The 24,989-nt window shown below is 40.6% G+C and overlaps 1 protein-coding gene across 4 annotated transcripts in view; it reads left to right on the top strand.

Moving 5' to 3' along the window:
- Window positions 1–23,333, top strand: part of ERLEC1 (endoplasmic reticulum lectin 1) — a 48,694-nt gene extending 25,361 nt beyond the window's left edge. For 2 of the 4 annotated variants that reach the window (XM_060187652.1, XM_060187650.1), the window contains 4 exons: window positions 5,047–5,171; window positions 17,394–17,471; window positions 17,779–17,854; window positions 22,958–23,333. In XM_060187652.1, the coding sequence (XP_060043635.1) occupies window positions 5,047–5,171; window positions 17,394–17,471; window positions 17,779–17,854; window positions 22,958–23,029 (351 nt within the window). In that variant the 3' untranslated portion in view covers window positions 23,030–23,333. The remainder of the gene's footprint in view (window positions 1–5,046; window positions 5,172–17,393; window positions 17,472–17,778; window positions 17,855–22,957) is intronic. The other 2 variants (XM_060187651.1, XM_060187653.1) reach the window with 2 other exon arrangements.
- Window positions 23,334–24,989: the final 1,656 nt, after the last annotated feature.

Genomic DNA, 24,989 nt, shown 5'->3' with positions numbered 1-24,989 from the left:
ATTGTGCAGATGCAGTCACATCTGCCATGTTGTCCCCTCAGGCTATTGCTAGTTCCCGCAGCAAGAGTTGGGACATTCTCAATGCACCTGTTCTGCCATGTTGTGCCCTCAGGGCATTGTCAATTCCCTCCATAGTTGGAGTGCTTTGGTTACTCCTCCCTCTTCCCATTCTCACGAGAGCTATTCCCATAAAAGCCCTTCTTCCGCCCCTCACTCTCTTGCAGGGAAGGTTGCTGCATGAGGTGGCCATTTTTGCTACCTCCACGTGGCCCAAACTGCTGCTCTCACCCAACTCTGAGGTGCCAGCGCAAATAAAGGATTGTGTTTCCTTTCTGCTCCAAACCTCCTTTTTCTGCGTCCTGCCACCGCCACAAGCGACAGAAAACAACCTTTATTTAATATTAACCTGCCTACTCTGGAGATATCTTTTTTTTATTTCCTAAAGAAATAATAACTAGTGATCAGAAAATCCTCTGTTTACCCTCATGAAGTAGATTGAACTGATTTTTAAATTCCAAAATGACTCTTACCCAGAAAGGTCATACTAATATCTACCATATAAGTCATACCAAATGGATGAAGCATCTACAAACCAATGTTTTTTTTTTCCTTCACCTAAACCTGAAATGTTCCATTTCAATAGATTATCACCATGATTCTCAGTGTCTTGTGGATTGTTGTTGTTGCTATCTGTGAGGCTTCACTGCTGTAGGCCAACTGTTTCACAGAGACAGAATGACAGAGAAAGACACCACAGCACCAAAGCTTTAGTGTGGTAGAGGCCAGACTTGAACCTGGACCATGCCTATGACAAAGAAACACACCATCAGATGTTTTATTTCTAAAAGCACTTATTAACTAGAGAAAACATAGTAAAAGTATCATCAAACAATGACTGAGATAATATCCATTGACTTTCTCTTTGAAGGACTATATGCCAGAAATTGGAAATGAAAAGTGGGACATTTTAATGTTTTCTCTTTCCCGCCCTTCTTTCCTCCCCCTCTTTCTTCATTCTTCCTTCCTTCTTTTCTCCCTCTCACTCTCCCCAACCTCCTTCCCTTTCTTTCTCAAAACACTGATCAGCTCTGGCTTACCATGGATTGAACCTGAGAGTTTAGAACTTCAGGAATGAAAATACCTTGAATAACTATTCTGCTATCTTCCTGAGCCTGGCATCTTAATCTTTTATTAGTTAACCATGCACAAGAGAAATTGTGTATATGTAAAAATAGCCTTCCTTTAAAAAAATTATACTGAATTTGTCCATGTTAAATTCTACACTTACTCTTCTCACTTAGTATACTGGAGATCTTTCCATGTCACCAACAACACATTCTGTCTCTATCCAAAATGGATTTAACCAGATCTCTATAGCTGGAACTTAAGTTGTTTACAATTTTCATTCTTAATAGCATCTTGGGGGCCCAAGTGGTGGCGTACCTGATTGAGTGCATGTATTAACAACATCTTGGGAACATGCTTAAATAATTCTTTTGGGGGTGGGGGGGGCCAGGCAGTGGCACACCTGGTTAAGCGCTCACATTAAAGTGTGCAAGGACCCAGGTTCAAGCCCCTGGTTCCCACCTGCAGGGGGAAAGCTTCACAAGTGTGAAGCAGGGCTGCAGGTGTCTCTCTGTCTCTCTCCTCTCAATTCCTCTCTGTTTCTGTCCAATAATAAATAGATAAAAACATTTTTTAAAAAAAAAATAATTCTGGTGGTCTGGGAGGTGGCGCAGTGGATAAAGCAACAGATTTTCAACCATGAGGTCCTGAGTTCAATCCCTGGCAACATATGTATCAGAGTGATGGCTGGTTCTTTCTCTCATATCTTTCTCATGAATAAATAAATAAATTCTTAAAAAATAATAATAATTCTGGAGTGGGGCTAGATAGCAAAGAGACTCTCATGCCTGAGGCTCCGAAGTCCCAGGTTCAGTCCCGTGCACCACTATAAGCCAGAGCTGAGCAATGCTCTGGTAAATAATAATAATAATAATTCTTTTTTTTTTTTCCTCCAAGGTTATTGCTGGGCTATTGCAAGGTTATTGCAAGGTTATTCATGGCCTGCACCATGAATCCACAGCTCCTGGAGGCCATTTTTCCCCCTTTTGTTGCCCTTGTTGCCATAGCCTCGTTGTGGTTATTATTACTACCATTGTTGATGTTGTTCATTGTTGGATAGGACAAAGAGAAATGGAGAGAGGAGGGGAAGACAGAGAGGGGGAGAGAAAGATAGACACCTGCAGACCTGCTTCACTACCTGTGAAGCGACTCCCCTGCAAGTGGGGAGCCGGGGACTCGAACTGGGATCCTTATGCCGGTCCTTGCACTTTGCGCCACGTGCACTTAACCTACTGCGCCACTGCCCGACCCCCATAATAATAATTCTTTTGGTGAACTTATACAAATATAGTCACAAGACACATTAGCATTTTTATCTACCACCAGTAGACTGCATCAAACTTAATTTGTCCAAGGTCATATATTACCTAGAATTTTCTGAGGGTCTCAGGAGATTTGGACATACAAAATAATAGCTAACAGGTAGAGTGCTCAATGAGTGTATTAGGCTCTGTTATAAGCACTTTACATATATTAAAGTCTTTTAATCCAACTTTTAAGTGATAAGTATTATTCCAAAATGAGGAAACAGAAGAGAACTTTACTTGAAATCATATAGGTGGTAAATAACAAACTGAAATTTGAAACCTGGCAGTTTTCGCTTTCTGTCTAGTCTCTTAAACATTTCACTATGCAGCTCTAATCCCTGTCTATCTAGGGCCTCGTTGCTAAAAGAATGTTTATTAACTCTTACCCACTAAGCAATGGGTGTGCCTACTGCCATTGTAAAGGTTTTGTTTTCTACTAATCAGATGTGTATTAGTGGCAGCCTGGTACCAGACATAAAAAATGAACAGGAAAAGAGGAAAGAGAAAGAAGTCCAGGGGGACAGGTGCTGGTGCATCTGGTTAAGTGCATGTATTACCATGCACAAGGACCCAGGTTCAAGCCTCCAGTCCCCACCTGCAAGGGGGAAGCTTCACAAATGGTAAAGCAGCGCTGTGGATGTCTCTGTTTCTCTTCTTCCCTTTCTCCCCCTCAGTTTCTCTCTGTTCTATCTAAACAGTGAAGCAAATCCGCAGGTGTCTATCTTTCTATCTCCCCTGTCCTCTCTCAGTTTCTCTCTGTTGTATCTAATAAAATGGGGGAGAAGAGCAGGGGTGGGTGGAGGGGAACAGTGTAGTGGTTATGCAAAGAAGCTCTCTTGCCTGAGGCTCCAAAGTCCCAGGTTCAGTCCCCCACACCACCATAAGCCAGAGCTGAGCAGTGCTCTGGTAAAAATAAATAAAATAATAAAAATAAATAAAATGGGGGAGAAGAAAAAAGGAAAAAATGGCCACCAGGTACAATGAATACATATGCTGGCACCAAGCTCCAGCAGTAACCCTAGAGAGAGGGAGGGATGGAGAGAACGAGAGAGAAGGAAGTCCACGTACGATATAGTATATAGTGTTTAAAATAATGTTGCAATGGAGTAGGGAGGTTCTTATTAGACAGTACTGATAGAGAAATAAGCTTAATAAAAAATTAGTGTGGGGAGTCAGGCGATAGTGCAGCGGGTTAAGCGCAGGTGGCATGAAGTGCGAGGACCAGCATAAGGATCCTGGTTCGAGCCCCCAGCTCCCCATCTGCAAGGGAGTTGCTTCATAAGTGGTGAAGCAGGTCTGCAGGTGTCTATCTTTCTCTCCCTCTCTCTGTCTTCCCCTCCTCTCTCCATTTCTCTCTGTCCTATCCAACAACAAGGACAACAATAAAAACAACAAGGGCAACAAAAGGGCATAAATAAATAAATATTTTTTGAAAATTAGTGTGAAGAACAATATAACCTGAAAATTTGCATCTTATTTGTTTTGAGGTGTTTTTCTTGCACAAAAAGGAGTTCTTTTTTTTTTTAATTGGGGAATTAATGTTTTACATTCAACAGTAAGTACAATAGTTTGTACATGCATAACATTCCCCAGTTTCTACACACTCAACTATCTCCCAGGCTGAGGCCAGAAATTTATTAAGAATCTGAATAGTATGGCAGGGGTAGATAGCTTAATGGTTATGCAAAGAGACTCTCATGCCTGAGGCTCTGAAGTCCCAGGTTCAATCCCCTGTGCTACCATAAACCAGAGCTGAGCAGTGTTGTAGTTAAAAAAGAAAGAAAGAGGAAGTCAGGTGTAGCACAGTGGGATAAGCGCACGTGGCACAAAGCAAAAGGACTGGCATAAGGATTCCAGTTCAAGCCCCCGGCTCCCCACCTGCAGGCTAGTCACTTCACTGTCAGTGAAGCAGGTCTGCAGGTATCTATCTTTCTCTCCCCCTCTCTGTCTTCCCCTCCTCTCTCCATTTCTCTCTGTCCTAGCTAACAACAACAACATCAATAACAACAACAATAACTACAACAACAGTTTAAAAAAGGGCAACAAAAAGGGAAAATAAATAAATAAATATTTAAAAATTAAGAAAAAAAAAAAGAAGAGAATCATGTATGGTTTTATTATCTAACTTGTGAGAAGTGAGCTCTTCATTGGGAGGTGAAATGTTAGCCCTAGAAATATAGAGGAAGAGTCTAAAGTCAGGAACATCACCAAAGAAAAAGTGATAGGGCTGGGGCGATAACACAGTCATGTATGCCAGACTTGCCCAGAGAGCTCAGATTCATCCCTAGCACTACCGTGTGCCAGAGCTGAACAGTACTCTAGTGTCTCTCTTGTCTCTTTCTGTCTTGAAAATAATATTTTTAATAGGAGTGGAAGGAAATAGTAGAGTCAAAAATAACTACATCTGGAGATAGCCTTACTAGAAAGCAGTTGCACTATTCAGAAAAACAAGGAGTAAAGACAGTGAGCTTAAATCTACTCCATCAAGACTGATTAATACTCATCTAAGTAAAGGTGGTGTACAGGTGAAGATTAACTATTATAAGCTCTCAACCTAGATGTCTATCTGATAACATCAAGTATGTGTTAACACAAATATCTCTTCATAAATTAGGACAAGGATAGTGGGAAAACCTCTGTGGTTGTGGGAACATGGAACCAAGAGGAGCATATAGAATGGGCAAAGAAGAACACTGCTAGAGCCTATTACCTTCAGGACGACGGTACCCAGACAGTCAGGTAAAGATGAACTTTATTTCCATTTGACTCTGATTTGTGTAGTACTTCAAACTTCGAATAATGAAAAAAGTAAAATGTAAACACCCAAAATCTGTAGCCAGTCTTAAGAAACAGCCTCTAGTCTAGTTTTCTTTTCATGGGGCAGCAACAGTGTAATAGTTAAGGACTTGGATTCAAATACTGGCAATTATAAATACAAAGGTGAAGAAGCCATTTCCCCCATCCTTCTACATACTTCTCAAGCAGGTCAAGCTATCAAATGAATGTCAGGCAGATTGGTAGAAGGACAAGTTTAAGTATATATAGACAGTCTCCGTGGATGTGGATTCTTCAGGAAGTAGGGGGAATGGGGGCTCATGACAGAGACCAGATGCTCTGTGATTGGATATTAGCCCTGCCATATAGCAAGGTTTCTCCAGTAGAGAGGTTGTTTCTAATAAAAGTTGCAATTTTCATTCTTCTAGAGAGCTGAGTGATCAGGCTTCTTGTGAACCTCCACAGCCTTTACTGTTTTCAGTATGATGTAGTTCCCCACACTACAGTGACTTGTACTAGAATGGCCCATTTTGGATCTCGTGGGAAGATCTGTATGAAGACTTTAGGAAGGACTATCCTAAGGCAGATTATCTTGAGCAGATTTCATCTTCTCTTCCTTTCCTCTCCCTTCATTTTTTTTAATATATACATATATATTAATTTATTATTATTTTAATTTTTCCCCTTTTGTTGCCCTTGTTGTTTATATTTGTTGTTATTATTGTTGTTGTCATTGTTGGATAGGACAAAGAGAAATCAAGAGAGGAGGGGAAGATGGGGAGAGAAAGACACCTGCAGACTTGCTTTCACCGCCTGTGAATTGAACCCCCTGCAGGTGGGGAGCTGAGGGCTCGAACCTGTATTCTGATGTTGGTCCGTGCGCTTTGCACCATGTGCAATTAACCCACTGTGCCGCCACCCAGCTCCCCATCTTTGTTTTTAAGTAGAAAAATTGGGGAAGCCTAGGATGTGGCATGGTGGGTAAGTGCATTCAACTGTCAAGTATGAGATCCTAAAATCCCCAGTAGCACATATGCCAGAACAGTACTCTGTTTCTCCTTCTTCTCCTCCCTCTCATAAATAAATAAATATATTAAAAAAAAAAAAAAACTTCTATAGGAAAATTGAGACAAAGAGGCAGAAGGGGAGGTCACAGCACTAAAGCTTCCTTCAGTGCAGTGGGAGCCAGGCTCGATGATACCATATTATATCATATTCTGAAGGCTAATTTTTCTTGTAGCAATTACTTAACAATATTGTTGTGACATTTAAATAAGGTGGTTCAAATAAAGCAGAATGCGTGGTCTGGGAGTGGCTCAGTGAATAAAGCATTGGACTCAAGCATGAGGTCCCGAGTTCAATACCCAGCAGCACACATACCACCAGGGTGATGGCTGGCTATTTCTCTCTCCTCCTATCTTTCTCATTAATAAATAAATAAAATCTTTTTAAAATAAATAAAGCATAATGCCTGACAGTAGAACTCAGTAAACTTTGCTGCCTCTAGCCATGGTGGGGGTGTGGTACTCTGAGTGGTGACATGTTAGTAACAGTGAGTTAACTCCAGGAGTTAGGCCTGATGCCATCAAAGGGCATTTACCTCTTTCATGTGTTATCTTTACCTCTTCCAAGGTATTTAAATCTATTTAAATATACTCTAGCATTTCCCTTTGTTTCTTAACCTTTGTAAAGTGAATGGTTAAATATAGTTTACAGGGTCTGGGCAGTAGCACAGGAGGTTAAGGGCACATGGCTCAAGGATCCCAGTTGGAACCCCCCAGTTCCCTCCCTTTGTCTTCCCCTTCTCTCTGTCCTACCCAACAACAGCAATGGCAACAATAACAACAACAAGGGCAACAAAATGAGAAAAATGGCCTCCAGGCGCAGGGGATTCACAGTGTAGGCACTGAGCCCCAGTAATAAACCTAGAGGCAAAAAAAAAAAAACTACCTTATGTTCTGGACTATATATAATACATACACAGCAGAAATTTCTTGTTTCCCAAGAATAACTAAATTTTACCTGTGCTTGTAGTCTTGCCCAGTAAGTTTTAATTATTCATTCTTTTTCCGTCTCAGCATTAACTTTGTCCTTACTAACACAGAGACTACCTTCAGACTATACAAACCAAACTCAAAGTTAGTGAAATCAAAAAGCATTTCACTCTTACACTACACAGATGGATTTTTCTTCTGTTTGTATAGGTCATGTGAAAATAACTTACAGCAACCTGTAACAAACATTGAAGCACAGGAGTATAAGATTAGCTACACTAGAATTTGTCTTTGAATCCTACTCATTTGGAATTTACACTTGCCTCATCCTTTACGTCTTTACTACTTGCGTTACAGTAGATGAAGGGGTAGAACTGAATACATGTTGGGAAGAAGACTATTCCATAAAGTAAACAAACACAGAGGAGTAAGAAAATGATTAACTAAAACAGAGCAGTGTTTGCTAGGGATGGAAGGTAGTTCACCCACTTGAGCATGTGCCTCACCATGCACAAGGCCCTGGGTTCAAGCTCCGTCACCACATGATGCCCTATAATTAGGTTTTTGCTCAACCATGTATATTATTTTCAAAATATTAGTTTGTTTTAGTAAGAGAGAGAGATGCAGATGTAAGGTTAGAGAAAGACACCAGAACACTGTTCAGTTCTTATGTATGGTGGTTCTAGGGATTGAACCTGGCCCACAGAGCCTCAGGCATGTTGTTTGCATAACCATTATGCCATCTCCTCAGCCCAGATATTTCTTTTCAAAAACAAAGATTTATTTTATTTATTTATTATAGGGGTGGTTGCTAGCACAACCAGTAAAGCGTAAAAGTTACCCATGTACAAATACCCAGGTGCCACAAGCCATGGAACAGACTTCAGGTTGTTTCTCTTTCTCTATCCCTACCTGTCACCACATTTCTCTCTGTCTTGTCATTAAAAAAGAAAAAATATATATATTTCTGTATTTCCTGGGTGATGTCACAGCACCAGTATGGCACAGGCAGTATTGAAGAACACACCTAAGACTGCATACTTGGAAGTCTTATAACCTGCTGTCCAGCCACCTTCAGGCTGCTAGAAAGATTATTTCTGAGAACTGAGAGTTCTCCCCGTATAGCACACACTTTATTATACTTATTGATAAGGTAAAAAAAAAACAAAAAAAAAAACACGAGACACCATATGCACATGCTCAAGGAAAATTAACCAGTGGTGGAGCAGTGCTATGGTGTCTCCTTCTCTCTGTGTCTCTTTCTCTGTGTGTTTCTTTCTCACCCTTTATCAAGAGATAAAAATACTCAGGGGAGTCGGGCGGTGGCGCAGCAGGTTAATTGCAGGTGGCGCAAAGCACAAGAACTGGTGTAAGGATCCTGGTTCAAGCCCTCAGCTCCCCACCTGCAGGCTAGTCACTTCACTGTCAGTGAAGCAGGTCTGCAGGTGTCTATCTTTCTCTCCCCCTCTCTGTTTTCCCCTCCTCTCTCCATTTCTCTCTGTCCTATCCAACAACAACAACAGCAGTAACTACAACAATAAAGCAGCAAGGGCAACAAAAGGGAATAAATAAATAAATATTTTTTAAATCTTTTTTAAAAAATACTTTAGAAGTAAACAACTTAGAAGCAAAAAAAAAAAAAAAGGTTAAAAAGACTATCACTGATCAAAAAAAAAAAAAATCTGAAGTCTGTATAATACCCCAAATTTTTTATTTTCCCTTTTGTTGCCTTTGTTGTTTTTTTTTGTTTTTTTTTAATATTCCCTTTTGTTGCCCTCATTGTTTTATTGTTGTAGTTATTATTGTTGTTATTGATGTCATTATTGGATAGGACATAGAGAAATGGAGAGAGGAGGGGAAGACAGGGGGAGAGAAAGACAGACACCTGCAGACCTGCTTCACCTCCTCTGAAGCGACCCCCCTGCAGGTGGGGAGCCAGGGGCTCAAACCGGAATCCTTAAGGCGGTCCTTGCACTTTGCGCCACGTCCTTTGTTCTTGTTGTTTTATTGTTGTCGTAGTTATTGTTGTTGTTGTTGATGTCATCGGTGTTGGATAGGACAGAGAGAAATGGAGAGAGATGGGGAAGACAGAGAGGGGAGAGAAAGATAGACACCTGCAGACCTGCTTCACTGCCTGTGAAGCAGCTCCCATGCAGGTGGGGAGCCGGTGGCTCAAACCAGGTCCTTATGCTGGTCCTTGCACTTGGTGCCATATGCACTTAGCCCGCTGCCACCGCCCAACTCCCAGTACCCCCAATTTTTATTCTTCTAGGTAGGTAAACATTTTCTCATAAACTTGAGGGTCTCCATTGATCTCAGCCTTTAGGGGCCAGGTGGTGACACACCTGATTTAGTGCACAGGTTACAAACCAGAACCTGGTAAAGCAGTGCTGCAGGTGTTTCTCCTTTTTTTTTCTTTTTTAACCAGAGCACTGCTCAGCTCTGGCTTATGGTAGTACCGGGGATTGAACCTAGGATTTTGGAGCCTCAGGGATGAGATCTCTTTGCAGAACCATTTTGCTATCTACTTCTGCACCTTTCTCTCTCTCAACCTCTCCCCTTTTTCAATTTCTCTTCTGTCTCTATCTGATATAAAGTTATGAAAATCATAATAATAATCCACATGCAGGGGCCAGGTGGTGGTACACCCACTTAAATGCACATAGTACAAAGCGCTAGGACCCACACAGAATTCTGGGTTCGAGCCCCCCAGCTTCCCATCTGCAGAGAGGATACTTCAGGAGCAGTGAAGCAGGTCTACAGGTGTCTATCTTTGTTTCTCTCTCTCTACCTCTCCCTCCCTTCTTAATGTCTCTCTATTCCTATCCAATAAAAAGGAAAAAAATGGGGGAGTCGGGCTGTAGCGCAGCGGGTTAAGCGCAGGTGGTGCAAAGCACAAGGACCGCATAAGGATCCCGGTTTGAACCCCGGCTCCCCACCTGCAGGGGAGTTGCTTCACAGGTGGTGAAGCAGGTCTGCAGGTGTCTATCTTTCTCTCCCCATCTTTGTCTTCCCCTCCTCTCTCCATTTCTCTCTGTCCTATCCAACAACGACGACAACAACAATAATAACTACAACAATAAAACAACAAGGGCAACAAAAGGGAATAAATAAATAAAATAAAATATTTAAAAAAAAAAAAGGAAAAAATGGCCACCAGTAACAGTGGATTTGTAATGCTGCCACTATGCCCTAGGCAATAACCCTTGAGGCAAAATCATCATCATTCACATGCCAAAGGGTCATATTTTTTTTTTATAATTTATTTCTTTATTGGGGAATTAATGTTTTACATTCAACAGTAAATACAAAAGTTTGTACATGCATAGCATTCCCCAGATTCCCATTTAACAATACAACCCCCACTATGTCATTCATCATCTTTCATGGACCTGTATTCTCCCCACCCACCCCAGAGTCTTTTACTTTGGTGCAATACACCAATTCCATTTCAGGTTCTACTTGTGTTTTCTTTTCTAATCTTGTTTTTCAACTTCGGCCTGAGAGTGAGATCATCCCATATTCATCCTTCTGTTTCTGACTTATTTCACTCAACATGATTTTTTCAAGGTCCATCCAAGATCGGCTGAAAACGGTGAAGTCACCATTTTTTACAGCTGAGTAGTATTCCATTGTGTATTTATACCACAACTTGCTCAGCCACTCATCTGTTGTTGGACACCTGGGTTGCTTCCAGGTTTTGGCTATTACAAATTGTGCTGCCAAGAACATATGTGTACACAGATCTTTTTGAATGGATTTGTTGGGTTCCTTAGGATAAATCCCCAGGAGAGGAATTGCAGGGTCATAGAGTAGGTCCATTTCTAGCCTTCTGAGAGTTCTCCAGACTGTTCTCCACAGAGGTTGGACCAATTGACATTCCCACCAGCAATGCAGGACGGTTCCTTTGACCCCACACCCTGTCCAGCATTTGCTGCTGTTACCTTTTCTGATGTATGTATGACATTCTCACAGGAGTGAAGTGATATCTCATTGTTGTCTTTATTTGCATTTCTCTGACAATCAGAGACTTGGAGCATTTTTTCATGTGTTTCTCTGCCTTTTGGATCTCTTCTGTGGTGAATATTCTGTCCATGTCCTCCCCCCATTTTTGGATGGGGTTATTTGTTGTCTTGTTGTTGAGTCTGGCAAGCTCTTTATATATGTTGGTTATTAAACTCTTATCTGATGTATAGCATGTAAAGATCTTCTCCCATTCTGTGAGGGTTCTCTTGGTTTGGGTAGTGGTTTCTTTTGCTGTGAAGAAGCTTTTTTATTTGATGTAGTCCCATAGGTTTATACTTGCCTTAGTCTTCTTTGTAATTGGATTCGTTTCATTGAAAATGTCTTTAAAATTTATGCGGAAAAGAGTTCTGCCAATATTTTCCTCTAAGTATTTGATAGTTTGTGGTCTAACATCTAAGTCCTTGACCCACTTGGAATTTACTTTTGTATTTGGTGAAATATAGTGATTCAGTTTCATTCTTCTGCATGTTTCAACCCATTGTTTCCAACACCATTTGTTGAAGAGACTCTGCTTTCCCCATGTAATAGTCTGGGCCCCTTTGTCAAAGATTAGATGTCCATAGGTGTGGGGCCTCATTTCTGGGCTCTCAATTCTATTCCACTGGTCAGTGTGTCTGTTCATGTTCCAGTACCAAGCAGTTTTGATGACAATGGCCCTATAATACAGTTTGAGATCTGAGAGTGTGATGCCTCCGGTTCTGCTCTTTTTTCTCAAGATTGTTTTGGCAATTCTAGGTCTTTTCTGGTTCCAGATAAACATTTGTAGCATTTGTTCTCTTCTCCTAAAAAATGTGCTTGGGATCTTGATGGGGATAGCATTAAATTTGTAGATGGCTCTGGGTAGTATATTCATTTTGATGATGTTAATTCTTCCAACCCATGAACATGAATATCTTTCCACTTCTTTGTGTCTTTTTCAATTTCTTTGAGTAGTGACTCATAATTTTCAGTATACAAGTCTTTCACTTCTTTGGTTAGGTTTACTCCTAGATATTTTATTGTTTTTGTTGCTATAGTAAAAGGAACTGATTTCTGGATTTCAATTTCTTCTAACTTAGTGTTTGCATAGAGGAATGCCACTGACTTTTGAATGTTAATTTTATAGCCTGACACCTTACTGTATTGCCTGATGATTTCCCAAAGCTTCTTGCTGGATTCCTTAGGTTTTTCCATGTATACTATCATGTCATCTAAAAATAAGGACAGTTTGACTTCTTCTCTTCCAATCTGTATGCCTTTAATTCCTTGCTCCTGCCTGATTGCTATGGCAAGAACTTCCAACACTATGTTGAACAGTAATGGTGATAGTGGGCAGCCCTGTCTAGTACCTGATCTGAGGGGAAATGCTTCCAGTTTTTCACCATTGAGTATGATGTTGGCTGTAGGTTTGCTATATATAGACTCCACTATCTTCAGGAATTTTCCACATATTCCCATTTTTTGTAGTGTTTTGATCATAAAGGGATGTTGTATTTTGTCAAAATCTTTCTCTGCATCTATTGATATGACCATGTGGTTTATGGTCTTGCTTTTGTTGATGTGGTGGATCACATTGATTGATTTACGTATATTAAACCAACCTTGCATACCTGGGATAAACCCCACTTGGTTATGATGAACAATCTTTCTGATATACTGCTGTATCTGGTTGGCTAGAATTTTGTTCAATATTTTCGCATCTATGTTCATCAGAGATATTGGTCTGTAGTTTTCTTTTTTGGTTGTGTCCCTGTCTGCTTTTGGTATCAGGGTGATGTTGGCTTCATAGAAGCTGGCAGGGAGTATTCCAGTGTCTTCAATCTTCTGGAAGACTTTTAAGAGTAGAGGTATTAGTTCTTCTTTGAAGGTTTTGTAGAATTCATTTGTAAAGCCATCTGGTCCAGGACTTTTATTTTTGGGGAGATTTTTGATAACTGTTTCAATTTCATTAGCTGTGATGGGCCTGTTCATGTTATTCACTTCCTCTTTACTTAGTTTTGGAAGTTGGTAGGTATCTAGGAAATCATCCATTTCTTCCAGGTTCTCTAGCTTGGTGGCATATAGTTGTTCATAGAAGCCTCGCATGATATGTTGAATTTCTGCAGTGTCTGTTGTGATATCTCCTCTTTCATTTACTATCCGATTTATTTGGGTCTTCTCTCTTTTTTGTTTTGTCAGTCTGGCTAAAGGTTTGTCGATTTTCTTTACTCTTTCGAAGAACCAACATTTACTTTCATTGATCTTTTGTATAGTTCTCCGATTCTCAATGTTATTTATTTCTGCCCTAACTTTAGTGATTTCTGTCCTTCTGGTTGCTTTAGGATTCCTTTGTTCTTCTTCTTCTAGGTCTTTAAGATGTGCAATCAGGCTGTTTATTTGTACTTTTTCTTGTTTCCTAATGTGTGCTTGTATAGCTATGAACTTCCCTCTTAGGACTGCTTTAGCTGTGTCCCAAATATTTTGATAGCTTGTGTCTTCATTTTTATTGAACTCTCAAAACATTTTGATTTCTTCCTTGATTTCCTCTTTGACCCAGAAGTTGTTAAGAAGTGTACTGTTGAGCTTCCACATTTTGGGACTGTTACTAATCTTTTGTTGATTGTTAAGTGTTAGCTTAATTCCACTGTGGTCTGACAAGATGCTTGGTATGATTTCAGTGCTCTTGAATTGGCTGATGCTGTCTTTGTGGCCTAACATATGGTCTATCCTTGAGAATGACCCATGTGGATTTGAGTAAAATGTGTATTCCAGTTTCTTGGGATGAATGACTCTGAAAATGTCCAATAGTTCTAGTTTATTTATCTCTTCATTTAGCTCCCTTATGTCTTTACTGATTTTCTTCCTGGATGATCTCTCAAGTTGAGAGAGTAGGGTGTTGAAGTCCCCTACTATGATTGTGTTACTGTTAATATATTGCTGTAGCTCTTTCAGTAGACGTTTGATGTATTTAGATGGCTTCTCATTGGGTGCATACATGTTAATGATTGTTAAGTCCTCTTGATTGACTGATCCTCTGAGCATTAAGTAGTGTCCATTCCTATCTTTGTTAATCTTATCTATTTTAAAGTCTATCATGTCATATATGAGAATAGATGTTCCTGCCCTTTTTTGTGGGCCATTGGCTTGTATGATAGTTTTCCATCCTTTCACTTTAAGTCTGTGTTTGTCTTGTTGAGTTAGGTGAGTTTCCTGTAGACAGCATATTGTTGGGTTGTGTTTTCTGACCCATCTTCCTACTCTTTGTCTTTTAATAGGTGAATTCAGGCCATTGACATTTATTGATATCAAAGATTGAAGATATTTGAACGCCATTCTTGTAGAGTTTTAGAGTGTTCTGATATATGTCCTATTTGTGGTGGTCTGGTTGTTTATAGGAGACCTTTCAGAACTTCTTTCAGGGCAGGCTTGGTGATGGTTGCTTCCTTCAACTGTTGCTTGTCTGAGAAGGTTTTGATGCTTCCATCTAGTCTGAATGACAGTCTAGCAGGAGATAGTATTCTTGGCTGAAAGCCTTTCTCATTGAGCACTCAATAGATATCTTGCCATTCTCTTCTGGCCTGTAGTGTTTGTATGGAGAAGTCTGCTGCTAATCTTATGGGTTTTCCTTTGTAGGTGACTCTTTGTTTTTCTCTTGCAGCCTTAAGGATCCTTTCTTTATCCTTATTCCTTTCCATTCTAAGTATGACATGTCTTGGTGTCTTTAGGTCTGGGTTAATTCTGTTTGGGACCCTCTGGGCTTCTTGAATCTTTATGTCTTTGGTGTTGTCTAGACTAGAGAAATTTTCAGCTATTATGGCCTGGAGAATGCTTTCTTCCTCTCCTTCTCTTTCTTCCTCTGGTAAGCCAATAATGCATATATTGTTTCTTTTGAAGTCATCCCATAGGACTCTATTGTTGTTTTCAGCATCTCTTAATCTCTTTTTGAGATCTCTTACTTCTTTTTTGGTTGTCTCTAATTCATCCTCAATCTTGCTAATTCTGTCTTCAGCCTCATTGATTCTATTCTCTCTGCCCTCTACTGCTTTCTGGAGTTCATCTATTTTGTTGCCCTGCTCTGATACTGTTTTAGCTTGTTCAGCTAGTTGCATTCTTAGCTCAGCGATTTCAGCTTTCAGCTCTCTAATAACCATGAGATAATTAGAATTTTCTTCCATATTCTCTTTTGTTGTTCCTGCATTTCTGATTACAATTTTTTCAAATTCTTTTCTCTCTCCTGTGATTATTTCCTTAGCTAATGTTTGGATGTTGAACTCGTTGTTTTGTGCTTCACCCTCTGGAGGACTTTTAGCTGGACTCCTGTCCTGGTTCGAGTCTCCAATATTTTTTCTTGTTGTTTTAACCATTTTATATATTATGTTATGAGTTCCCTTTATCAGTACTTTTCAAATTATTGATCACTATTGCCTGGATTGACTTGTGTCTAAGTAAGTTAATTAAAGGGTTTACAGTGGTGGAAGTTAACAGTTTTTTCAATCCCTGCGTTGGAGCTCAGTGGTTTAAAAGCCTCTTTTTTTCTTCCCTGTAGGCTATGGGAGCCTGAGGGCTTTTAAACTATCAATAGGCTTCTTAGCTTAATCACTGACTCCTGAGCAAGAGATAAAGCAGGGTGTGGCAGAGATAATCCAGTGGTTATGCAAAGAGACTTTCACAGCCCCTCAGCTATGCTACCGAAGTATAGGTCTTCTCCTGAGTTTCCCGGTTAGATCTCTGTCCCCTGGTGTCCCTCCCTTTCACTGCTCCAGATTCTGAGGGTAGTAGCAATGGAGACTCAGAGTTGCACTTGGTGAGTCTCTGGGGAGTCCTCTCCTCCCTTAAGCTGTCCCCTTGTTGGTGGAGCAGACTGGAGGTGGTGTCTCAACTGATAAACTGCTGAACTGTTAGCCGTCACTTAATCTCTCCTTAGGCTCCTCTCTGTCACCAGCCACATGTGTTTGTACTCACGGGTGATTTACTGGGTTCCTGTTGTCATTCTAGTCCTGTCTTGTTTCAGTCCTGGGTGGTCTCCTTTGGTATTCCTAGTTGATCCGGGAGAGGAGAGGAGAGGAGAGGAGAGGGGAGGGGAGGGGAGGGGTGGGGGGAAGGGAGGGGAGGAGAAGGGAGGAGAGGAGAGGAGTGGAGATGTACCAGAGTGATGTCTGGTTCTTTCTCTCTCTCCTCCTATATTTGTCATTAATAAATAAATAAAATCTTTAAAAAAAAAATGAGAGGAGAGCGATCTGCTGCTCGTAGCTCCGCCTCCGGAAGTCGAATCCCCTGGGTCATATTTTAGGAATGCCTTAGACTGAAATATCTCCCCTGTGATAAACCCAAACATCTGTATTTTTTAAATAGTTTTAACTTTATTTTATAGGACAAAGAAATTAAAAGGGAAAAGGGAGGGAGAATAAAAGAGACACCTGTAGCCGTGATTCACCACTCATGAAACTTTCCCCCTGCAGGTGTGGACAAGGAGCTTGAAACTATGTTCTTGTGTATTGTAACACATGCACTTAACTAGGTGCACTTCCATCTGGCCTCTACCTCTGTATTATTTTATTTATTTATTTATTTGTATCCAGGTTTATTGCTGGGACTCAGCACCTGCACCACAAATCCATTGCTCCTGAAGGCCATTTTTTTTAAAAGATTTTATTTATTTATTAATGACAAATATAGGAGGAGAGAGAAAGAACCAGACATCACTCTGGTACATATGCTGCGCCGGGGATTGCACTCAAGGCCTCATGCTTGAGAATCCAGTGCTTTATCCACTGCGTCACCTCCCGGACCACTGGAGGCCATTTTTTTCCCTTTTGTTGCCCTTATTTTTGTTGTTTTGGTGGTGGTGATTATTATTATAGTTGTAATTGCTGTCGTTGTTGGATAGGACAGAGAGAAATGGAGAGAGGATGGGAAGACAGAGGGAGAGAGCAAGATAGACACCTGCAGACTTGTTTCACCGCTTGTGAAGCAACCCCCTTGCAGGTGGGGAGCTGGTGGCTCAAACCGGGATCCTTACATTGGTCCTTGCGCTTTGCGCCATGTGTGTTTAACCCACCACGCTACCACCCGACCCCCCTACATCTGTATTTTTAAAGAAAAAGTTAACTAATACAAAACTGATCCTTCTAACCATCTTCTCACCCTTTATAATGACTCTGAATTTGTGACATTTTAATTTAATAAAGTTTGTGTGTTTCTGATTCAGGATGGTGTCACACTTTTATGGGAATGGAGATATTTGTGATATAACTGACAAGCCAAGACAGGTGACTGTGAAACTAAAGTAAGTCAGAACATCAAATTACACTTTATGTCTTTCTCTGTAATCTGCTTATTGTGGGGAAAAGGTGACACAAACATAAAATATAATTGTGAATTAATTCATAACTTACAGGTGATTTTTATTGTCAGAATTATTTTATTGTAAAATAGTAAGGCAACTTTATAATAACTTATAGCTATTGCCTACCTATATTACTTCAATTATATATTAAATTACACAGAACCACAGAATGGAACTTTGATATTTTAAGAGGAAAACAAAATCATCTTTGATTTGGACAGTATCTTTAAACTACTCTCTGCTTTAGGTGTAAAGAATCAGACTCTCCGCATGCTGTAACTGTATATATGCTAGAGCCTCACTCCTGTCAGTATATCCTTGGGGTAAGTAAGAAGTAATACTTAGCACTTCTATTTGAGATGCTATTTTAACATTTAGCATCGAGTCTAGAAAGAACCTCCAGTACACTCCAAAATTAAATTTAGTCCCATACCACCTTTGTTGTAAAAGCTGACATTTTTAAAGTATACTTTACATATAATAAAGAGCTAAGTCCTGAGCAAAACAGTGTTATGTGTCCACATAGTTATCATCAAAACAGAGTTGTCTAGCACTACAGAAAATTTCTTTTAAAAAAAGGGGCGGGGGTTGGGCGGTGGCGCAGTGGGTTAAATGCACGTGGCACAAAGCGCAAGGACCGGTGTAAGGATCCCAGTTGAAGCCCCCAGCTCCCCACCTGCAGGGGAGTCGCTTCACAGGTGGTGAAGCAGGTCTGCAGGTATCTATCTTTCTCTCCCCCTCTGTCTTCCCCTCCTCTCTCTATTTCTCTCTGTCCTGTTCAACAACAACATCATCAATGACAACAATCATAATAATAACCACAACAACAATAAAAAATAAGGGCAGCTAAAGAGAAGAAAAAAAATAGCCTCCAGGAGCAGTGATTCGTGGTGCAGGCACCGAACCCCAGCGATAACCTGAGGCTCCAAAGTCCCAGGTTAAATCCCCTGCACCACAATAAACCAGAGCAGAGCAGTGCTCTAGTAAAAAATATATATATGTGTGTGTGTATGTATAATTTATTTATAATGAGAGAGAGAGAGACACACAACCAGAGTATGTGATGCTGGGAGCTGAACACAGAACCTCAAGTACTTTATCCACAGGCCACTAGAATTCTTTCTTCTTTCTTTCTTTCTTTACATTTTATTGTCTTGAATATAAACAGAGAAATTGAAAGTGAAGGGGGAGAGAGGAGAGGGCACAGTGGTACAACTAGTTCAGTGCAGTATGCAAGGACCTGGGGTTCAAGCCCCCAGTCCCTACCTGTAGGTTGGAAAGGTGATAAGCCATGAAGAAGTGCTACAGGTGTCACTTTTTCTCTCTCTAGCCAATAAATAATGAATAAATAAATTTTAAAAGAATGGGACGGGAGTCGGGCACAGCAGGTTAAGTGCACGTGGTGTGGAGTGCAAGGACCGGCATAAGGATCCAGGTTTGAGTCACCAGCTCCCCACCTGCAGGGGAGTCACTCTACAGGCGGTGAAGCAGGTCTGCAGGTGTCTTTCTCTCCCCCTCTCTGTCTTCCCCTCCTCTCTCCATTTCTCTCTGTCCTATCTAACAATGACAACATCAGTAAAAACAATACTAATACCGACAACAACAATAAAAAGCAACAAGGGCAACAAAAGGGAAAATAAATAAATTTTTAAAAAAGAGAAGAATGGGATACACACATAGCACTATTTTACTACTCATGAAGCTCCACCCACCCCACCCCCCAATAAGTAAGTTTTTTTTCTTTGTTTTTGTTTTTACCAGAGCACTGTTCAGCTCTGATTTATGGTGGTGCAGGGGATTGAACCTGGGACTTCAGAGCCTCGAGCATGAGAGTCTCTTTGCATCACCATTATGCTATCTTCTCCCTACCCCAACTAATGACTTTTTAAAGATTTATTTATTGAAAGCAAAATCAGAGCACTGCTTTGGCATATGTGATGCTGAGGATTGAACCCAGGGCCTCATGCATGTGAATCCTGTGCTCTAACCACTGAACCACTTCCTCAGTCACTGAAATTGGTAACTTTAATGTGTTATTTGTTTGTTTTTATTGCCACCAGGGTTTTCTGCCTGGTGCCAGCACTACAAACCCACCCCCTACTGGCAGCCATTTTTTTCTTTCTATTTGTACTAGATAGGACAGATAGAAATTGAGAGGGGAAAGGGAAATAGTGAAAGGGAGAGAGAGAGAGACACCTGCAGACTGCTTCACTACTCATGAAGCGTCCTCCATGCTGGTGTGGGGGGGAGGGCTTGAACAAGTCCTCGTACAGGATAATGCATATGTTTAACCAGGTCTGCCACCTCCTGGCCCCCAAATAGAATGTGTTATTATTTTTTTTTTTAGTTATTTATCCCCTTTTGTTGCCCTTTTTGTTTATTATTGTAGTTATTATTGATGTCGTTGTTGTTGGATAGGACAGAGAGAAATGGAGAGAGGCGGGGAAGGCAGAGGGGGTAAAGAAATATAGACACCTGGGAGTTGGGTGGTAGTGCAGTGGGTTAAGCACAGGTGGCACCAAGCGCAAGGACCTGTGTCTGGATCCCAGTTCGAGCCCCCGGCTCCCCACCTGCAGGGGAGTCACTTCACAGGCGGTGAAGCAGGTCTGCAGGTGTCTGTCTTTCTCTCCCTCTGTCTTCCCCTCCTTTCTATCCAACAACAATAACATCAATAATAATTATAGTAATAAAAAAGGGAATAAATAAATGTTAAAAAATTTTAAAAAAGAAAAGAAAGATAGACACCTGCAGACCTGCTTCACTGCCTGTGAAGCGACTCCCCTGCAGGTGGGGAGCCAGGGACTCAAACCAGGATCCTTATGCCGGTCCTTGCTTTGCACCGCCTGCGCTTAACCCACTGTGCTAGCACCGGACTCCCATAGAATGTGTTGTTAAAAACAAGATTAGAAAAGAAAACACAAGTTGAACCTGAAATGGAATTGGAGTATTACACCAAAGTAAAAGATTCTGGGGTGGGTGGCTGGGTGGGGAGAATACAGGTCCATGAAAGATGATGAATGACATAGTGGGGGTTGTATTGTTAAATGGGAATCTGGGGAATGTTATGCATGTACAAACTATTGTATTTACTGTTGGATGTAAAGCATTAATTCCCCAATAAAGAAATAAATTATTTTAAAAAAAGCAAATATCTCATAGTGCTTGAGCCAGAAAAAATATTTTTATAGTATACAATAGGCATATTTACTACAAAGTGGAAGATTGATTGACTTGACTTACTAAGACGAAGAATTGGGTGGGAGAGATAGCATAATGGTTATATAAAGACAGCCTTACACGTGAGGCTCTGAAGTCCCAGGCTCAATACCCTGCATCGCCATATGTCAGAGCCGAGCAGTATTCTGGTGAAGAAAATAAAAATATAAATAAATAAGTAAATAAATAAATAAAGGGGAAAAGAAAAAAAAAAGAATGTGTTGTTAACAGAGTTAAATATAACACTGAATTCACACTGTCACATTTTCTCCATGAGTGTGACGAGTGAGAAGTACAAACTGCTTATAACATAAAACACTGCTTTACCATGTATGTGACCCAGGTTCAAGCTTTGCCTTTTATCATGAATTGTTCAACTATTATGTCATGTACATCTATTTTCTTTTTTTTAATTTGTTTTTTATTATTTATTTTCCCTTTTGTTGCCCTTGTTGTTTTATTGTTGTTGTAGTTATTGTTGTTAATGATGTTGGCTTTGTTAGATAGGACAGAGAGAAATAGAGGGAGGGAAGACAGAGGGGGAGAGAAAGATAGACACCTGCAAACCTGCTTCACTGCCTGTGAAGCAAATCCCTTGCAGGTGGGGAGCTGGGGGCTCAAGCCGAGATCCTTACGCTGGTCCTTGCACTTTGCACCCAGTGCGTTTTACCCGATGCGCTACTGCCCGACTCCCTGATCATCTATTTTCTATTTTGCAACTCTAGTTTGGTATTTCACATTGTCTCTTTCTCACCACTCTTACTTAGACATAAAAATGTCTCCTCTACCTACCTGATATTTTGTATGGAGAGCTAATGAACTGTTTCAGATAACACAGTTTGGGGACCAGGAGGGTACCATGTGTGAGGACCATCTGGATTTGAGACCCCAGCCACCACATGGCAGCACCATGCAAAGGAGAAGCTTTCCAAATGGTGGAGTAGTGCTATGGTATTGCTCCTCCCCGTGTCTTCCCTCCTCTCAGCGCCTCCCTCATCTTCTGTCTGGCAATGAGGAAGAGTCAATTGCAATCACTGAATAGTGCAGGTGCAAAGACCCAGTATAGCCTTTGCAGCAAAAAATATATTCAAATAAATAAAGTAAGTAAATTATAGAAATAGTATTAGAAGGACCAGGAGATAGCTTACCCTATGAAGCACATTCTTGTTGTATGTGAGGCCCTGGGTTCAAACCGCAGCACCACATGGGAGCATCACTGAGAACACCGAGGAAGCTCCATGGATGTAGAAGTGATGTTACGGTGTCTTTCCATTCTGTTTCTCCCTCTCTCCTCTCTTGCTTTCCCTCTCTCTAAAATAAAAGTTGAGGGGAGTCTGGCGGTAGCGCAGCGGGTTAAGCACACGTGGCGCAAAGCGCAAGGACCAGTGAAAGGATCCCGGTTCAAGCCCCTGGCTCTCCACCTGCAGGGTAGTCACTTCACAGGCAGTGAAGCAGATCTGCAGGCGTCTTTCTCTCCCCCTCACTGTCTTCCCCTCCTCTCTCCACTTCTCTCTGTCCTATCAAACAACAACGACAACAATAACAAGAACAATAATTACAACAAGAGCAACAAAAGTGAATAAATAAATAAATAAATACTTTAAAAAATAAAAATAAAAGTTGGAAAAAAAAGGTCCAGGGAGCTCACTTTGCAGTGAATGGTACCATGCACATGTGAACATGGGTTCATTCCCCAGAACTAACACATTAAAAACCTTAAAAGAATATTGAGTGGCGGGGTCGGGCCGTGGCGCAGTGAGTTAAGCGCATATGGCGCAAATCTCAGGGCCGGCCTAAGTATCCCAGTTCGAGCCCCCGGCTCCCCGCCTGCAGGGGAGTCGCTTCACAGGCAGTGAAGCAGGTCTGCAGGTGTCTGTCTTTCTCTCCCCCTCTCTGTCTTCCCCTCCTCTCTCCATTTCTCTCTGTCCTATCCAAAAACGAACAACATCAACAATGGCAAAAATAATAACCACAACGAGGCTACAACAAAAAGGGGGGGAAATGGCCTCTAGGAGCGGTGGATTCATGGTGCAGGCATGGAGCCCAGCAATAACCCTGGAGGGGGGAAAAAAAATATTGAGTGGTTTATCCAAAACAATGGCTCAGATACATTTAATACATTCATAGACATGTATTCAACTCAGCAGAATAATAAAGTATTTGACTTTTAATTGCTTAGGAACTTTTTAATGGTTTTGTTGTTTCTTTAGGTTGAGTCTCCAGTGATCTGCAAAATCTTAGATACAGCAGATGAAAATGGACTTCTTTCTCTCCCCAACTAAAGGAGAATAAAGTTCAGGGAAAGAAAAGACCCTTGAAAGTCACAATAATTTCTGTCCGTGTGTCATTATAGACTCCTCATCCATTGGACCTCATCTAAAGGACTTGTAACCACTTTGTGAATATACCTGTGTATATAAGAGGTTATTGATAAACTTCTAAGGCAGACATTTGTCTCCTTTCATGTTTGTTGTGGTTTGTAAGCCAACTGTGTGTTTTTCCTTGCCTGGGTAATGTGATTTCAGAACAAATCACACTCAAGCACTTTAGAGTCCAATCTAATAAATGTCATAATGGTTATACCTATTGGAAAGTTTTTAAATAGTAAATTTATTATGTAAATTATAGAATATACAACTAATCAATGAAGTAAAAATAATGAAGAAAGAAATTGACACGTCATTTAAATGAGAGACTATGTAAAATGTGTAAATTCCAGTGCTGGAATTCCTTTCAACAAATTTTTATTTAGAAATTACTCTCTACCGGGTATAAAATTAGAAGAAACTGGGTGCCTAGTAGAACCTCACATAAAAGTTTTCTTCACCCCTTTTAATTCTAAGAAGTTCTTATTTTGTAATAGATTATTTCTCTCTCAGAGCTCTTGCCTGTTTCTACTTGATAGGAGTGTATGTTTTTTCACAAACTGTATGCCTGGTGGTCTAGTCAGTGGCCCTATTCTTGGTTTACTCTAGCAAACACACTGTGCTGGGTATCCTTTGTATATCCCTATTGTATACTGAAGATTTTAGTGCTGGCTGCTTTTATAACATAATATTTATTTTGAAATGAATAAAATGTCGACAGACAGTTTTGCCATGTAGTCAGTGACAGATTACTTGCTCCCTTTATTTTCTCCATTATCTTGTTGACACATCACCCTGTTCTATTCTGGGTATATACAGCTGAATAAGGGTATTGAAAGTGATCATAAAATACTATACTTCCTTTCTCCCTTTTGGTAGTTCCAGCCAAAGACATTTTAGTTTGGGAAAAGGTTAATACACTTGACTCATGGGGGACTGGTAGATTTTAGTAATAGAGCATTTGTAGAGAGGATGCGCTTTGAATTTGGTACTAGGTCCAGATGCTAGCCGTATGATCTAGCCATGTGGTCCTGAACACATAGAGGAGCCTTTTTGAACCGGACTTCGTCTTTTGTAAGAGAGATCATCTACTTGATAAGGTAACTGTATCAGCATATTTTCATCTTGCTGTATGTAAAAAAACCTCGTCTCAGTACTTGACACCGGTTCCCAGTAAGTGTTGGTATACTGTCTAATATTGTCACTGTCCCCTATTAACATATTAAGATCAGAGACTAGATTCATTAAGTTTATATCTTTAGTAAGGTATACAGCCAGTCATTTTATAAGTTAAATAATATAAACAGAATTCCTCTCACATTAGATTGATGTAATAAGAAGGAAGTTAGCACTGGGAAAGATAAGTGAGACTATTGCCTTTGGAGGGGGGCAGGATCTAATTGAAATAATGAGGCCATAATTCCTTCAAAATAAAAAAAATGCTGAAAGTCACTCTTCTGTATTGGCTAACAGTTTTAAATTCTTTTCGGGGGCGAGCGAGGCAAAGTACTCAAAAACTCTTATAAACTCCTATATTTAGTCTACGAGTCTCATTTGATATACAGATTATTTTGCTGCTACCTTCATTTTAATATGTATTCCCTTTTGTTGCCCTTGTCTTACTGTTTTAATTATTGTTATTGGTGTCATTGTTGGATAGGACAAAGAGAAATGGAGAGAGATGGAGAAGAGAAAGACACCTGCAGACCTACTTTACCGCCTGTGAAGGACTCCCCTGCAGGTGGGGAGCCAGGGAATCCAACCGGGATCTTTAAGCCTAGTCCTTGTGCTTTGTGCCATGTGCACTTAACCCGCTATGCTATCATTGCCACTTCTGAATGTCGTTTTTCTGTCTCTGGGTCCTGGTGGAATTGGA

Source organism: Erinaceus europaeus, chromosome 3 (genome assembly GCF_950295315.1).
Source record: "Erinaceus europaeus chromosome 3, mEriEur2.1, whole genome shotgun sequence".
NCBI lineage: Eukaryota > Metazoa > Chordata > Mammalia > Eulipotyphla > Erinaceidae > Erinaceus > Erinaceus europaeus.
This window is presented reverse-complemented; position numbering and strand designations above follow the sequence as displayed.